This window comes from Thunnus maccoyii, chromosome 7 (assembly GCF_910596095.1).
Source record: "Thunnus maccoyii chromosome 7, fThuMac1.1, whole genome shotgun sequence".
Taxonomy (NCBI): domain Eukaryota; kingdom Metazoa; phylum Chordata; class Actinopteri; order Scombriformes; family Scombridae; genus Thunnus; species Thunnus maccoyii.
Genome location: NC_056539.1, coordinates 12,659,412 through 12,677,942, shown reverse-complemented (window position 1 = coordinate 12,677,942; position 18,531 = coordinate 12,659,412). Strand labels below are relative to the sequence as shown.

The window sequence follows — 18,531 nt, the reverse complement described above, 5'->3', positions numbered from 1 at the left end:
TCAGTGTGGATATCTTTATTACAAACTGCTGGCTGCTATGTCTTTGTGGCACTCCACACATTCACTCACATCAGTGTAAGGTCACAATGTTTTCACGGTGCATAATGAATCATTTTTGTCAGCACAATGGGTTACAGTAATCAAAGGGCTTTAAATATCGAGTACCAATCCATTAGATAATACCTTTTTATTGATACTGAGCTCATATTTAAATGCGACCCATATGGCTTCTGCTAGTTTGGTAGAAGTCACATCAAAAACTGTGACTTTAAGCTAAAAAACTGTAGGTTTGGTATAAATGAAGCTACACAGAGGACAGAAGCTCAGCAGTCTTTATATGCATGCTTCATATCTCTGGGTCAGGATCAGGCAGGAATACAAAGCATGTTGTGTCTTTAATAGGTTTGCCCTCCCTTGAACTTGTAGCTCTCTCACTTAATCACATTTGATCCGCTGAAGCAGTACCAAGGAGGAAAAGCTAAAGGGACTTCCTCTTTTTGGTCTTCATAAACATTCAGTTCCTACTGTTGGTAAAATGCCAGCTTGTTGGTCACATGTCCTAATAAACATTGTTTCTGAAAACAAATTACACTCAGCACGAGGAGTTTGACCTCACATAATCCCTAGTTGCATGTAAAGGTTGACTTTGCCTCGACTCTGGTCTTAGCATTAGCACTAGCCTCACTTAATAATAGATACAGCTCAAAAGTGGAACTGTTTTATTTGTCCAGTTGCTTCAGTCACCCACAATCAGACCACTGTTGACCATTTGGTTTGTTCTGGTTACCTCATTAGGCAACAAAATGCTCTAAGTTTTAAAAAGTCTGTGTTGCTCGCCTGAGTGTAGAATCTTTTGCCTCGAGGAACGAAAGCTTTCTCTTTTGATTTACTCCACAGGAAATGTTGAAACTGAAACTTAATGTTGAGTTAAAAGAAATCAAATGATAGAGTATTCAGAAAGACAGGATCTGATACTGACAAAGCTGAACCCAACAGAAAGTGAAATGGAAGCCCTGTTTTGCCATTCCTCTTTTCTGCATCTCTGAAACTCGCATCTGACTTGACCTGCTGGAGGTTATTATCCTGTATATTGTATTTTATTCTGTAAAATAGGCTACATTACCCTTGTTCAACCCTAAACTTTAATCACATTGGATTAAGGTTTTTGGACACTGATCAACAACAGTATCTCTTCATGTCAAAATAACAGATCCCTATGAATTTATGGAAGTGTTATGGAAGACATGTTAACCATTAACATGTTTAACCACAGCAATTTTGTCATAATGACTCCAATACTGCATTTCTCCTTCACATTATTGCCTTATTCGGGGGCTTGTGTGGCTGTAAATATTTGAAAAATGTCAGTGGTGAGCTCCAGCTATTGGATGACTGGCTTACTGGACAACAACACACACAATCACAGTCATTTCTGTCATTTCTGTTTTTCTGCCTCCCCTGCTTTTGTCAGGCATGCTAATTGTTTTGGTCTGAGAGAAAAATATACTTGGAGTTGATAGCCCTGCATTGCAGAAGTTGGATTTTTTTTAGATTTAATGAGTAGAGCAATGGCAAGATAAAAAGTTTACCCTAGCAGGGAAAATGGTATTGCTCAGTTAACATATGTGTCATTATTACAATGTAATATGTGTAAAGAAATGGGAATGAATCAGATATACTGTATCTAAATTTCAGATCAAAGATTTTTATCAAATAAATATGACTATTATCGGTTCTAATGACGTCTCTTGAAGAGGAAGTATAAGTTGAATTTAGACTTTGATATATGATGATGAAAGTTAATGGTTAATGGTTGTAAACTCTGCCTGTGGAAACAGCGTATACACAGCACTGAAACAAGGGAGTATTTCTCTTCATGATGTGAACTGAGCTAATGCAAATTTGAAATTTTAATCTCATAGGTTTGAATAGAAAATTATAGAAAAATTATGGTTTGTTTGTGGCTAAGGGTTCCATGACACCAATGGTTTTATGTAAATCTCTCTCTCAGCCTTTGTTAAACTGGTTTTATGTAGGACCTTGATGCTTGGTCAACGAACTAAAAATAAATTACAGTGCATTTAACCCGTCACCATTTATGAATTGATATTGCAGCACTTGTTGCATGCCTCAAAAGCTAATATGATGCTTGCAGAAATTATTAGTATGTCCATTGCTTTTTTCTGATTAAATGATGTAAAGCTAATACAGAAAACCATTTCAATACATGAAATCTTATCTGAAATATTTTTACTATGTTTACTGTGAAAATGATGAAATTATTAAAATGCTGTTATTTGTCTTTTTTATAGGTCCTGTCATCACGACCACTGATCAGATTTAATGGAAACCAAGGGGTAAGAACGTTTTTCTCCCCCCCCCCCCACTGCTCCCCAAATCTTATGGTTAGTCGCTGACAAGCATCTCAACATTCAGGTGTCAGTGCCAGACATAAATTTACATTTATCATGACATGCAACGCAGTTCAAATACTCAAGAGAGCATTTTGAAGCTTTGATACACACACGCTCTCAAACAAGACATGTGATAAGGCCAACATGGCAAGCAAGCCCCCCCCCCCCCCCACAGTTTCTGCCATAGAGAGAAGCAAGAAAGATGCTGCTATAGCTGACCTGAATATGATGATGTATTTTTTACCATATGTGTCTTGTGCTGTGTCAGTATCACCTAATCCTAATGCACTACTGTCAGTGAGACCTGCTCAGACACATGTTTCCCAGCCTCTCCCTCTACCGGCCACAACATCTGGTTTATTTTGCTTTGCCTCGTACAGCAAGTGTGCCAAATGACAACTAGGCCCCACAACATCTCTTGCATGGCAGGAAGAACACTTTGAGACATACACTTAAAATGTCATGTTCGCTGTCTTATTCCTCATAACTTCTCACTACACCATAAATTTCAAAAGGAAGCTCTGCTGTGTCAGATGTAATGTATAAAGATCGCAGACGGCATATGTTCGTATCCTTTGTAAAAGCCTCGTTTCTTATCAGTAGACTCATGTTCCTGTTCATAATAGGAACCTTGGCTGATGTTGAAATTTGATCTTAATGCACCAGCCTCTCTGAGACCTCTCTACTGTTACTGATACTGTTAAGTAACTTTTCAAATGTTCTCTTGGAAACTATCGTAGATCAGACCAAAAGCAGATCTGTGTTGCTGATAACTTGTTGGTGACACTAGCTGCTCGAGTGTTAACCAAATGACTTCTAGTCTCAGCAGTATGAACAACACTGATCATAATGGATACAATAAACAAATCTAAAGTTACCCCTACCTCCCTCTTTGCTGCAACAGAAGCAAGTAAATAAATGCAGACCAAGTGAAGAAAGAAAATAAGTAGCAATGGAAAAGACTGAATTGTTTTTATATCCTACAATGGAGGAAACCGTGCCTCTTTCTGCAGCTGGTACCTGCTTGTTCATGATAATGACAAAACTCGCACATTGGTGCCAGTGTTCCCTATATTGGCAATTAACTGTCCCCCATGAAGACAATAAACATTCTCATGCTCACAAGCATTCTCTGCATAAGCAAACTGTTTCCTGCATGGGCAAAAGGCAAGGTTTGCATGTGTGAGCCTGCCCATTGTTGAACCACCTGACTTGCATAGTCAGTCTACATGTATTTCTGTTCATGCAAGTTGCAGTTAGGTATAACATCCAGTGGACTGGTACATTTTAATGACTTGCCTTGTGTCCAAAGATTTGCTATCTATCTATTTCTTAAATGTTTATGATAGGTTGGTTGTGGGTATATTTTTCACCATGGTTACAATGCATACAATAGCAGGATTTTTAGCATCTCTATACATACATTTGCTACAGCTATACATCTTTCTTAATCCTTCCCTCCCACCTTTGCTTTCACACACACACACACACACACACACACACACACACACACACACACACACACACACACACACACACACACACACACACACACACTGCCTGCTCTGCATCCTATTCACTTGTCTTGTGTAAAGGGGTCGGACACCAGGTTATCGTAGGTCATGAAATGCGATAGAAAACACACACGTTTGTGCAATATTGAGAAATGCAGTTTGAATATGGGTCCTTGGTGTAGAAGAATCATTCATTGTTAATGAATTGCTTCCTGCTGCACTGCTACAAGTTTCAGCATCTAAACTTCTGCAAATGTTCCCACTTAGCTGAGGATGATTATTGCGTTGTTTACCCAATTGCGCTTCCTGGTAAAGCTTTAGAGTTGCCACATCCCCAGATTTCAACAGTTTGCCTGATGAATAAAATGTTAACACGCAGCAACAATAAGATGGCCAAAACTACAAAAACAAAATAAATGTACTAAAACATCTGTTTTCTTGTTAGAATGGAAGAAAATTTTTGAAATTGATTAAAATAAAAATGATTTATGACGCAGCAAGAACAGAGCTGTGCCCATTATATTGTTTCTCCTTCATGTCAATTCTGTAATCGACATAGTGCACATCCCCATTTATTGAAACGCATAAAAGTTGAGAATACAGGAGGAAATAAATTAAACAGCGAGTGATTTACAATGAAACCTACAGGTGCAATTTATTCTAAAACTAGGCGCTCATGTTCAAGGAACACTGATAACAAGCGAAGACTGTTTACAGACAGCTGCACACACATTATGTGTAGTACAACACCTGCATTGTCAGTCTCAGTCTTCACAATTCATACTCCCCATACTGCTGTGTAATATACACACACACACTCTCTCACACAGCTTGATTTAAATATATTTTTAAGGTGAGAAGTGTTGCTCAGGGAATCCACTGAATGCATTCCAAGCTCTCAAAACACTTGGTTTTCCAAACACTCATAAATAGACCTCAGGCGGCAGCAGCAGCCTTGCAGATTTGGTCAACATTCATGGTTTTATTCACTGTTTGTTTGTCTTGAATAATTTGGCTGTAAGATATTGGATATAATAGTCGGCATAGTTCAGTTCTTTCTGTTTTTTGTTTACGATCTACGATGTTTACATTTACATAGAACAGTAATTATTCAAGCTAGACTGTCACTTTGCATCAAGCGTTGTTCTTTAAACTTAATGAGCTTTATTGAGATTGGACAAAATCCCATGAGTGCCACTCTTTCACCAAAACCACAGTCATCCAGGAGTGATCCACTTAAGGCTGCCATCCCACTGTCACTTTTTCACTTTACGCTGTATCATCAAGTATTTTTCATTCACTTCACATTTTTCTAAGAATCTCTGTACCAACAGGTGTGCTTGTGGAGGTTACCTATGTCTTTATTGCCAGATATTTCAATAGATAGGCACCCTTGCCTAGCCTTTTTCAAGAAACGTTGCGGAGAGTTCAGTCATTAACTGGCTTTAAATCTCTTTCTTTATACATGCATCAAAATGTGTCGGGAACACATGCTTATACATACGTGTAGTACATGCATATGTGACTTGTGGAGTCTTGTTTGCACACTGTACCTGATGTTTATAATCTGTTGTTTTAGTGTGCTGAAATAGTAAAGTAGTGCCTGCATTTTAGTAATGCAGCAGGCTCACCTTGGTGGAAAATCTGCCACTGTTGAGATCGGAATGCTAGTCAGAAGTGGCTAAATTACATAGCAGATGGCCGGCTGTCACAGTGAGATCCCATATTCATTCACTCATATTCATTCATCTGCTATAGATGAAGTGCGCACACACACACCAGTATTTCTTCCACCTTGAAAAGGGAAGAATTCAAGGTCTGAAAACAGATGAAAGATGTGAGGTATTTTTCTAGACAGGCTTGGCCTTAGAGATGAAGTGGCTAAATAAAACACGTATGTTGGCTTCATCAAACATGTATGATGCATGAAAACCCAGACAATGGATGTTGATGCCTGTATTCACGCTCTCAGGTTTTCTCCTGCACATTTCATTGAGGCTGTTGACTTTGAACAGTCTGTCATTATGTGCAGTTTGAGCATTTTTGAGTGTGGCAGACACGTTTCTATGTTTTTATGCCTCTGCACCAGCGACAGCTGTGGCCTGAGGCATTATGTTTTCGGGTTGTCCGTCTGTCCGTCCGTCCATCCGTCTGTCCGTCCGTCTGTCCCATTATCGTGAACATGTTATCTCAGGAACGCCTGGAGGGAATTTCGTTACATCTGGGGCAAACGTCCACTTGGACTGAAGGATGAACTGATTAGAATTTGGTGGTCAAAGGTCAGAGGTCAAGGTCTGTGTGACCACACAATATGCTTTTGGCCATAACTCAAACTTTGTCATAATTAGCGTATAAATCCTTAACACAAATATCTAATAGGATAAAATGATGAAGTAATGACATTTTATATCCAAATAGTCTCTAAGTGAAGACAACATGTTTCTCACTGGAAATTATTCACTGTGGTCATACATGTCAATATAGTGATAACTTCCATTTTGCCAGAAAATACACTTAATACCTTTTTTATTTAATTCCTTCAAAGACAGACATGGATGTAAATTGTAACTTGACTGGTTGGTGGAGGCATACAACCATGAGGTGGTATTTCTAGTTTTTAATGCTGCATAACTGGCAATCAGTGTATTAAGGTTGTCAAAGTATTGATACTTTGATACTTTTTCGACACCACGTGTTTAAAACAATACATTCTCCATTAATTATTAATTCAATAGTATCGAAAGTACCAAAGCTATAAAAAAAAAACAGATCTGCAATCAGATTTTCATCCCAAAGCTGTACAGATGAAACAACAGGGAAGAAAATCAACTGGTCCTCAACCTGTGGCTGTAACGTCATTCTCTCCAGCAACAAACCCACCACGTGACCGGTGGGTCATGTGGAGTTAACCATCGCAAATTTGATTTAAAAAAAATGAAAAAAATTAGAGACTTTTTTTTTTTTTTCTTTTTGCCATGATGTCAAAAGAGGTATCGTTTTTTTTTTTTTTATACTAGTATTGTGTTCAAGTTTAAAATTCTGGTATTGTGACAATCATACAGTGTATGGAGATGTTCTATACTTTAGACTCTATCTGTCTCCCTGAACTTGCTCTCTGCTGGTCTGTCTCATTCTCTTTACAAACCAGGGCAACAGTTGGCTGTTGGGCCATTGTTTGTTTTTTTTTGTTGTTTTTTTATTTAGTCAGATGAGACAAAACGAATGTTACAAGATAAGCCAGAACGTAATACAATAGATGACATGACAGGATTCACGTGACAAGACAAAACAGGCATTGAGGAAGTACAGCTGTAACAAAAGACAAGAAAAAAACAAATGTTAGTACTTATGATATAGAATATTTGTATTAGGGAAGTTGTTGGGCAATGTGTTGTACAGGATTCCTGTGTGTGTGTGTGTGTGTGTGTGTGTGTGTGTGTGTGTGTGTGTAGGGAAGCAATTGGGGCAAGTGGTTTTAAGCGTAAAGAAAAAAATGATTTAAAAAAAAACAGGATGATAATAATAACAACAAGTAACTTAATTAATTAAAAATAAATAGGGAGAGGAAGGAAAAGGAATGAATAAAGGAAAAAAGGGAAATTTTAGAATTAAAAAGAATAATTATATTGAATTTTCTTGGTAGGGTAGTCTGGTGATGTCCCAGGTACAGCCACTTTATGACTTTCCTATTCACTCATGTCCCTCTCCCGTCCGCCCGACATCGTTGGGCCATTATCGAACATATGTGGCTAAACATCAACCATAGATTTTGCTCTCTAACAGGCACCACTGACATTAGTGGACCCTTATCCACAGCTATTTGGCCGATTGAGCATGTTGAATCGGCATCAGTCAGTGAGAGAGAGGAACAAATCAGCAGTGTCGCCCTTTTGCTTGGTTTCTCCTTATTTTTCATCTCACTTTTTCTTTTCATCTTTCATAAACCAGACTAACAAAGTCAGTACAAAGCAAAGCGAAACTATATTTTACCGCCAGCTACAATTTATCACATGCATTTCCTCAAGTTGTATTCCAAGCATATGATTAGATGGTGTACGCATATTTACAGTGGAGTGAAAAAAGTAAGCTTTTGTTGTCTTTCCACGATGTTTTTGAGATTTCAAATGCATGTTGCTCACTAGTTATTTCCTTTTCTGTAGAATCAGATCTTACATGTCAAGATCATCTGGCCACTGGCCGTAGTCTTTGCAGTGTGTTCACCCGTAACTTATAGCAGAAAAACAAAGCAGAAACCGGAAGCAAAGCATTTGAACTGTCAGCACTAAATCTTTGATGTCGTCTTTGTGTGTCATGGGTCCTATCTCTGTCTGCCTGATTTGTTTTCTCTCTCTCTTTGCTCCTTTTCTCTCCTCTGGCCTTGGAGAGAGTACTAGAGGAACTGTGTGGGGGTCGGTCCTCTCTAACGACCCCAACCTGAAAAGAGGCATTGTTTGCTAGATGCCTCGCAGAATGAGAAGATGAGTATAGCTGCAGGCAGAATTAGGAGAGGGTGGTTGGACAGCCTGTTTAAAATCCACTTGCACCAATAGAAAAAGCTGTACAAAGAAGATTGTTTATTGTAGAGAGGGTGTGTTGCACTGTCAGTCCTGCCCTTCATCCAGTATTTAAGTAATCTCTTCTGTTTCTTTCATTGCTCTGTTTTGTCTAGATTTAGTGGCAACAGCAGGGTAAAACTCTCAAAGGTTTGATAAAAGGCTTTCAACAGACAGTGTTGCAAGGTTTGTAATTTGAAAGTTAAACAGATTTTTAAAAGAGGTTTTTAATTGAAGAGGAGGCAGCTAAAAATTGCAAACATAGTGTGGATCCATGTTAGAAACATCAAAATCATACATACACATCACACATCAGAATCAAACATACTTGTGATTTCAGTTTTTTTAACTGGAGCCTGAGAGCCATTTGGTGTGGAGGAGCTTCTTTCTCTTCTCACTTTTTCATCCTCTACAATGTGAGTCAGTGAGTCAACTGAGTCACTCCACTGTGCCTCGCCTTTCAGTCAGTTCATCTGCCTCTTAATCATCTCTGGATTCATCTTCGTTTCTGCAAGAACATACATTTAGATGTTTTTCAACACCATGGCATAGTACAGCTTGTATCAGTTGTTCCTCTTCCCACATATGTTACATACATTTCATGGACTCAAATGACAATATCATATTCAGTAATATATAGCTGCATAGCTGCTAATGGACACCCTCGTGCAACCAACACTAAATTGCTCCATGAGCCTCAAATCATTTTAAATAATCTGCATATTACATGCATGTGACAGGGGATTTCTTTCTCTGGTGTTTTTCCTTTTTTTTGCTGTATTTCACATTTTAATGGCAGAGACATAAGTGAATATGTGGGTAACGGTGATGTGACTTGGCTGTCCAGAACTATTTTCCTGTTGCTAGCAGGTGCAGCGTTGGCTGGTTGACAAACATGATATGGGACTTGGCAAAAGGTGCTGTTTAGGTGTGTTGCAAGGGAGCAGAGATGGGAACAGCAGTAAAAGTAAAGAGCAAGAATATTCAGAGCTTAAAATGTTAAAGCTGCCCTGTGGAGTTTTTTTTTTCTTTTTTGTAAACAAACAAAAATTATGTTTACATTCAAAATGCAGTGTGTGTTCCTGAAGCCTGACAAAACATGCTGAATGCATTTCCTTCCTCATAGAACATTTGCAGAACAAAATGTTATGACCACCTGTTCCCTGAAAGAGAGGAACGAGGTACAACACATATAGTAAGGGATATGTATTCACACCCTGCAGATCAGCCACTGAACCGGAGTCAAACCTCCAGCACTCCAGTGCATCAGAGACCCAGCAGAAAGGACAGAATGAGCCACTGAAGGGGCTGTCACATCCAAATGGTAAAACCAAACAAAAGTGAGCGAGGATGACCAACTGGCTGCAGCACAGATATCACTCACAGATACCCCTTTAAACAAAACCCATGATGTTGCCATGCCCCTGGTCAAATGTGCCCTCACACCATGAGGCAGCGGAAGACCTCTGCTGCTGTAAGCCGGGGAGATAGCCTCCACAATCCAGTGAGAAAGCCGCTGTTTAGACAGGGCTTTGCCCCTGGCTGGATTAGCAAAACAGACAAACAACTGGTCACATAAACGCACACTCAGAGTGCGGTCTATGGAGGTGCACAGCACACGCATAGGACACAGGGAATGCAACCTCCTCTGCTCCTCGGAGGCAAAAGGAGAGGGGAGAAAAGCTCCAGAGCTCAAAAGCCATATAGCTATAGGCTAGAGGGATAATACGCCACATTCAGGTGCAATGTAACTTTAGAGCCATCCAAAGTGAACGAGGTACAGGAGGGATGCACAGATAAAACATGAAGGTCGCCCACCTGCTTTATAGAGGTCAAAGCAAGAAACGGTGCAGTTTTGTATGAAAGAAATTTCATATCTGTAGACTCAGTGGGCTCAAATGGGGAACCATTTGAGCCTCAAGCACCAAAGCTAAATCCCATGAGGGGACGCTGGATTTGACCACAGTGGACTCCCTTTAAGAAACGTACGGCAAGAGGGTGAGCGCCTGGCGCCACTCCATCAAAGCCAACATGACAGGCAGATACTGCTGCCAAATAGACCTTAATCTTAGAAAAAGAGAGACCCTTATCCAGCAGCTCCTGAAGGAACATAAAAACATCCACAATAGAGCACTGAAATGGGAGTACAATTTGTTCCTGACACCACTGCTCAAACGTCCACCATTTATAGGCATATAGGCCTCTAGTGGATGATGCCTTCACACTTTGGATCGTTGCCACCACACTTGGGGGCAGACCTTTAGCTATTAAATTGGCCCTCTCAACATGTAGGCATGGAGCCGCAGCCTGGTGGCCACCGAGGGGCCACCAGGATCAGGGACATATTCTGCTGGTGCACCCTCTTCGGAACAGGCAGTATCATTTCTACTGAAGGTGCATACAGGAGCATGTTGGGCCATGGGTGCGCTAGCGCCAGAGGCGTGTTGTGGTCCGTTATGGAAAAGCACAGGGGGCAGTGGATATTTGAACCCCGAGGTTCAGGCGGCCTCGGACATGTGTCACTCTGAGAGACAGAAAATGAATACTGCACCACAGTAACCACAGTAGAGCGAGACCGTTTTTAACAAGGGAAGCGAACTGGTCCCTCCTTGCTTGCTTGTGTAGGAAGCCACCATTGTGTTGTCTGTCCTGATCAGAACATGCTAACCTGTCAGAACCGGATGAAAATGCTTTAGAGCTAAAAAAGTCGCTAGTAGCTTCAGGTGGTTGATGTGAAGCTTGCATTGCACGTCCAGACCCCTCTCACTTCTGCACCGTTGCACAGAGCCCCCGCAACTCCTCAGGGAGGCATCCGTTGACACCACCTTGCGAAAAGACACCTTCTCTTTCAGGGATCCCTGGTGCAGTAAACAGTTCCCTCCAACGGAGGAGAGCTGACATGCAAGAAGGGTGTGTTTATGAACATAACTTCTGTTCCCGGTGTATTTATTTCCTCCCTCAGTACTGCCACTGCCTCATCCCCTACAACTTATTATGGAGAGGAAACGAGGTGGTCTGACCGGGAACTGTTACCAGTAACCCATGGTAACGGTTTTATCTGCCCATTGAGAGGTTGCACATGCACGCCATTGAGGGAGGTGACCTGCTAGCTTACTGACCTGCAGCACTGAAGGGGAAGGGTTGGGTCCTTCTGATGTTTCAGAGGGGAACGGCATCACCTCTCTACCCTGATTTATTTGATTCGCAGTGTTTTGAATACAAAATGCAGTTTATTGAATTCAACAGAGATGAACATTTACAATATTCACACAGTTAACTGAGGGTACCTTTAATGGGACACTGGAAAAGTTACAAACATTGGGAACACTTGCTGTGGTCACCTGAGAAACATTTAACGCATCCAAACTGGGGGCTAAAACCTGAGGCAACAGAAGTGCATTTGTGTGCATGGGGGGGTTGTGCTTAGGAGACTGCATTAGGGGAGTACAGTGCCTTTTGGGACTGGACCCCTGAACAGAACATGGAAGGGGCTTCTTGAATATTCATTTAACAAGACGCTGAGTGGGCGCAGGGTTTTTGAGGTGAAACAGACCGAGCACTGAGTTCTTTTCTTCGCACCAGAGTCGGTTTGTGTTGTTTAATGCAGCAGTGTGTGTTGGTCAGTTGATCTTGTTTGTTACTGCTGATCGCTGCTCTGTTCCGCTAACGTTAGTCTCTGGGTGATGGCATAGAAAGTTAACAATATACTTCACATTGGCCTCGCAAAGGTAATTATTTAGACATTAAGTCAAAACATGCTTGCAACCTTTTGTGATGATGAATTACAAGATAGCTCTAGTATGTGCGTGCAGTAGACTGTCTGGTTGCTGCACTGCCCTCACAGTTGAGTTCCGCCTTTTTCATTCTGTCAACATCACGTTATTAACTAACATTTAGAAAATCGATTTTTTTTTTTACATTTGTGTATCTGCAGAATCGTTCACATCGCGATGCATCTAAGAATAAATTTTTCCCCACACCTGACTACTAATGTTCAAAAACTCCACAGGGTACCTTTAACATGCAGTATATTCTGAGGTAGGTCAGCTCATAAGAAGAAGTTCCTCTTGTGTTCATTGTTGGTAAATGTGATAGTGACAGTAATAAAAAGCCTGTTATTTTAAAAAGTATCAGTTACTGTCCTATCTCTATAAGGTAGGCTGCAACAGAGGCAGCGTGTGTTATGTTATACTGGAGTGGATTATTATGGATAACTGAGAGCACAGGTCTTCCAGGAAGGCAAATAAAGGACATTGTATTTATTTATAGTTGGCCACCTGCAGCCTTCACATGTGTTGAGGCCTTGGGTAAACAGAGCTGAGCTGCCTGAAGTCTGACCGCATGTCAACCCGGGCACTGAAGAAGAAGCTAGTGAGTCACAGGCTGAGCCCCTGATCTAGGTTAGGTCATTGGCAATGAGCTGCTCACTGGTCAAGAGGACCTGCACTAGGGATTTAAAACCATCTATCTGGTAACTTCAACTATCTTTTGTTACCCTGGTGAAGTTTAATGCACAGTTCTTGGTTGTGACACCATTTGAATTCATGCTCAGGAAAGCAGAGCTGAGCAGGGGTCACCCAGCCAGGCCCTCCTGAGAACACAACCCTCTGCCTGCTTGTCTTATACTGCTTTAACTGGAGTTTTTCTCTTCAAGACTTGTCAAATAAATTCACCCCTGAATTAACATCTTAATGATAGGGTTTTAACAAAACTATTTTTAGGTGGAAACATGTAGACTCAAATGTGGCAATGTGTGGTCGCAGTGTCACTCGGTGCTTTCTGTGCTGCGTCTTTCAAATTGCCCACTAAGAAGATTACTGACACGCTTCTTTGCACTGCATTAAAATGTTAACCATTTTGACCCAAAACCTGCTTCACTGTAATAGTGCAAAATGCATTTTAAAGCACAAATCTGCATCCCATTTGTCACTTGTTAAATTATTTCCTTTGTTTAAACAAAGTGTCCAGCAGATTGCTGCTGATTAGAGCTTTGTGGAGGTACTAGCAGCATTAGCTGACTGTGGTTAACTCAACTTCCTGTGTTGTTTTTTGAAAACAGCACCTGTAGTGTGGGATGAAGGTAACTATGAGAGGGGGGGGTTGAAGGCCAGAGACTGCAGAGATACCTATCATGCTTATGTTACAGTAATTTACCTGCAGTTCGTCCAATCACATGTTTGGCACACAATTAGGAACACTCCGCAGTCTGTAGTCTATCTTGGTAGAGATAAGCTAGCAGAGGAGAAGGCAGTGGATTTAGTCAGGGTAATTTTAGTTTTGTGAGGTTTTCAGTGTTTTTGATGCCAGCAAGAAACTGCCTGGAGCTTATTCACAGCTTTGCCTAGTCAGGGCCAGGGTTTCAAGGTGCACAGCACTGGCATTTGTTTATAGTACCAAAGATATCAGACAGAAAAATGAGTGTTTGCATTTACAGATAGGGTGTGAAGTGCAGTTAGTCATTTCTTAGTGCTTGTCTGGAAAGTATCTGAATTATGTTTATCATATATAGGTCTTAAAAAAGATAATAATCAAATAGATATGCATTTATGAAAGCTTGGAAAACAGCATAAACATAAACTGATTTTTAGTAGGTAGGTATTGTGAGCCCTTTTCTTTGTGTTAATTTGAAACTAAATAATTATTTTCATGTGTTCATGTGTTTCTCCTTTGTCATCTGCAGAAAATTTCAATACCACGGTCAGAAAATTCCAATGAACTGCAAACGTTTACTTTCTACCTGTCAAACGTGGGCAGAGATAACCCCCAGGGCAGCTTCGACTGCATCCAGCAGTACATCACCAGGTGAGGCCAAACGCAGCATCTCTTCCGCTTTCACGCTCCTCTCTTTTTGCAAATAATTCTTCTCTTTCAAAAAAAAAAAAAAAAAATTCACAAATTGTAATGTCAAGGGCATAAGAATGGTGTGAGCATTTGAACCAAGGCCTTCACTGTCTTCGAGCTTTGTGTAAATAATCAACCATCTTTGGACTCAAGTTACTTAATGAGTGTTTCCAGACAGAGGAGCTATTTGTTTAACATAGTTTGGAGCTGAGGTGATTCAGCAAGCCCCTCAGTTAGATGTTTTACAGACACCCCTGATGAACACATTGGGAAATATGGCTCCAAATTGCAGTAAACAGAAAGATCTGAGGTTAATGACCTTAATAAGTGGCAAATGTTTTCCTTTCCCCTGTTAATTTTCAGGTATGAAAAGATTTAAAACTGACCTTTCCCCCATCATTCTTCCAATATTTTTCTAAAGTGATTTATTAAGCATCAAAACTTATTTCAAATGTTGATAAAGTTGCAGAAGAAGACAAGAAAAGAAGACACAAAATCTGCTTTGGATGTGTGACCATCACCTTTTATGCATGCCCCCTTAAACTCATTCTGCACACTTTCTCTATCCCACAATGCAATATGCAAAAAGTGCTGACTGAATCAAATGAATAGGACCAGATGTCTGTGTTGAAAAGGAAGGAAGTAGAAAAACAGAACGAGGAACAACAAGAATCTCCTCCCTCTCTAGCTGTCAAGTCTCTGACCCCATTATTCTGAAAATATTTTTAACAAATGGGTCAGGTGGAGTTCATCCACATCTCTGGATCCTAATCAACCTTTAGTTCCAATCTAAAACCCAAATGACGGAGCTGAGCTTCCACTCACTGCGCCAGCACCATCTCATTTTCTGCCAAATGCTCATCAAAGTGGAGGGGAATCAAAGAGAGCCGTAAAGTCAGGAAAGAATGGGATTTGATGCGGCAGTGATTCGTACTGTGGGAACCCACAGTCGGATGGAAATTGAAAGAATAATAGTTGTACCCTCAGGGTGTTTAATGGATCTCATCTGGGCAGGAATGCGCAGTTATTACAAATATTGAGAGATTTAAGGTTAATGCTCTGAATTAACTTTATAGTGGTGGATTTATGTTCAGTACTTTATAGTAGTATCCTCTAGAATATAACATGACATTTCTTTCTTTTAGTTCACCTTCTATTTCAAATTACTGACAGACTAAACATGCAGCATCTTCTCTCTTTCGTTTCAGTTTTTCTCTTATTGAAGCCTGTCTTCCTCTCTCACCGTTTCCTCTTTGTTTTGGCAGTGAAGGGAGCATTCAGCTGGATTGTTTGGGTGGAATCCAGGACAAGATTACAGTATGTGCCACAGACGACTCCTACCAAAAGGCCAGGGAAAGCATGGCCCAGGTTGAGGAGGAGACTCGCAGTAGGAGTGCCATTGTCATCAAGCCTGGGGGGAGATATGTAGGTGAGGAGACTTGGTACAGATATACGAAGACCACCTAACATGCACTGGTCAGTTACTTTTGATCCAGATGTTGAACTTCCACCTGGAGTTCATAAAGCTGAATCGTCACCTGTCATGATGCCCTAAAACTTTTTTATCCTCCATTTGGAAATATTTCTCTTGTGGCTTTCTAACTGGTAATTTAGGCTTCAGATAGATTGGAAAGAAATATTTCCATTCAAACATTATAAAGGTGTTGGGAGTTAACAGGCATGAAGGGACTGGAAGAATTTCTATACCCTGCAAAAACCCAAATGGCTCATGTGTTTGTGTAGCCTTGCTCTGCTGGTGAATGGGTTCACATTGGACCAGACAGGTTGTTTGGGTCTGGGGCTGAATGGCAGAGGGCCAGCACACTGCCAGCATGCCTCATCTGTAACCAGGACTTTATTGAATTTGATGGTGGTTTGTTTCTCAGTGGTCAAACATATAACACATACACAGTAATCCTCTTTCTTGCTAACCCCAATGAATGTAGTTAAAACACACAGAGGCAGAAACATCCCCTGGCATAACATATCAACTTCCTGACTTTTTTTTTTTTGTGTTGGTCTCTGACCTGTGCTATAAAATGCATCGTGTTGAGTTGCAGTAGAAACCCACAGCAATCTTGCCTCATTGCCTGCAAAGAAAGGAATTCAGTGTAAGCCTATTTACTGTTCAGCACTGAGTCAAAAAAATGTTTAGTCCATGTGTGCTGTGGAACCAAACAGAACCAAATCAGTCTCAGTAGGAGGCAACACAAGATTCATCTGAAATCTGAATCACCTGGAAAAAAAAAAAGACATCTCAGCGGGGAGAATAGCTGATGTTTGTAATGGAAGGTGAGTTCGGGTGGACGTGGCAGCAGTAAAGATCAGTGCATAATACATGTTTTGTGAGTCATCTGCAAGTTCTCCCAGCCATTATCAGTCACATAGTTAAAAAATGTTTATAGAAAGATATATATTTCTTTGTGAGATTATAGTTATTTTCTGCTCTTAACAAAACAAGCATGCACCGTCTGCCAGCAGAGAGTGACTCGAGGTCTTGTTTTATGCCAGTGCTTTAGTTTCAAACATAGATTGTAGTATAGTTCACAAAATTCTCCCGTAATTGAAATTCTCATCATAACTCATGAATCTGAACTGAAAGGTAAAATATCAAAATATTCTTTAGAAGGATTTACATGCTACATGACTATCTCAGCTCAACATTTTCCCCTTTGTCTCGCACCCCCACTGTAATTATTAACATTGAATTACTAAAAACATGACAGGAAGTGGAACCCTACAAAACTAGTTGGTAAGATAAATGAAAATGTAGATATCAAATAGAAAATGAAGTTTAATATGATCTGAGTGATATCAGCATTTTTTCTTTAACACAGAAACTACTAAGAGATAGAAATCTACATGGCTATTCCTTATCCAACTTCTCTAATGTCAAACTATCCCGTCACTTCCTCCATAGGTAAGAAGGTTCAGATCCGGAAACCGGCACCTGGCCTTTCAGACGTTGCCCCATCACGGAGGACATCTCGGCCTGTCATCATCTCCAGCAGCACGCTAAAGAAAAGCACGACTCAGCACAGGCCGCTCCGAGAGCGCCTCTTACACCTGCTGGCCCTCAAGCCTTATAAGAAGCCTGAGCTGATCCTGAGGTTGCAGAAAGATGGCCTCTCGCCATTAGACAAGGACTCCCTGGACAGCCACCTGCAACAGGTCACACATGCACACTTATTGCCATCATATGTCCACTCACTTAGACCTCACTATGCAGTTATCCCTTCTGGAGGCTAGTAGACTCACTCGTAGCTCTTTTTCATTTCCTAGGTGGCAAACCTGAATGGGAGAGACAACACCTTCACATTGAAGGACTTTTTGTATAAGGAAATTCAGAAAGACTGGCCTGGATACACAGAAGGAGACCAGCAGCTTCTCAAGAGAATCCTGTTTAGGTAGGTTTGAAATGAGGATTTCTCTCACTTGAAACCTACATATCGCACTGTTTTTACAACAGTAAAGTTCAGTTATTCTCATCAGCGATAACTTGAGAGCAGCTGAGAAGTTATTTTAAAAATGTGGAGCGGTTAAGTGGCATATTTTGCAATAAATGCATGTACATTGACCTTTTTAGGTTTGTGTTATGTGCATGTCTTGTTGTCGTCAGCTAAATGATCAACTCATTTTTTGCACACTGATGGTTTGAGTCAGTGTCATGGGAATATATTTTGTAATGTTACTGACTAGGTCTTTTAGGTGGTGTCACATACTGGCCGCCTGATGCTGAAGCTCCTGAGCTCATAGCAGCAGATTGCATTTCTGAAGTTTTGTTTGTTGTTACTATTGTTGTTGTTTTTTTCACTTCTGTATATTTGACACACTTCTGATAAACATAGTTTCCTCAAATTTTGGATTAGAAAACTCAGGCTTTTTAAGAGAATGGATTTATAACACTGGAAACTGCAAAGCATCTTGTTTTGTTGTTTATGTTGACTCTCTGTGGCGATAGTGAGACCACAGGGTGATGGCTCCGGTATGTAAGAACTGTGGATCTACAAAGCATTGTAGAATTATGTAATATCTAAGTAAAATAACTATTGCATTTGTTAGAATAGCAGGTGTCTCTGTGTGTCCCCAGGAAGATTTCCCTGTTCCCCACTGAATTTCTTATAAGTGTTCTGTTTGTTGACAGCATGAGCTACTGGCCTTCTTCCCAGTGGAAAAATCTGGTTTCTCAGGATCTGGGACACTAAGGAA

The 18,531-nt window shown here is 40.6% G+C and overlaps 1 protein-coding gene across 1 annotated transcript in view; it reads left to right on the top strand.

Annotated features, from left to right (window-relative positions):
- The window catches only part of ell (elongation factor RNA polymerase II), a 39,240-nt gene that overhangs the window by 12,188 nt on the left and 8,521 nt on the right, over window positions 1-18,531 (top strand). Inside the window, exons 2-6 of the mRNA XM_042417386.1 lie at window positions 2,313-2,357; window positions 14,162-14,283; window positions 15,588-15,751; window positions 17,243-17,493; window positions 17,605-17,729. Coding sequence (XP_042273320.1) covers window positions 2,313-2,357; window positions 14,162-14,283; window positions 15,588-15,751; window positions 17,243-17,493; window positions 17,605-17,729 — 707 coding nt within the window. The remainder of the gene's footprint in view (window positions 1-2,312; window positions 2,358-14,161; window positions 14,284-15,587; window positions 15,752-17,242; window positions 17,494-17,604; window positions 17,730-18,531) is intronic.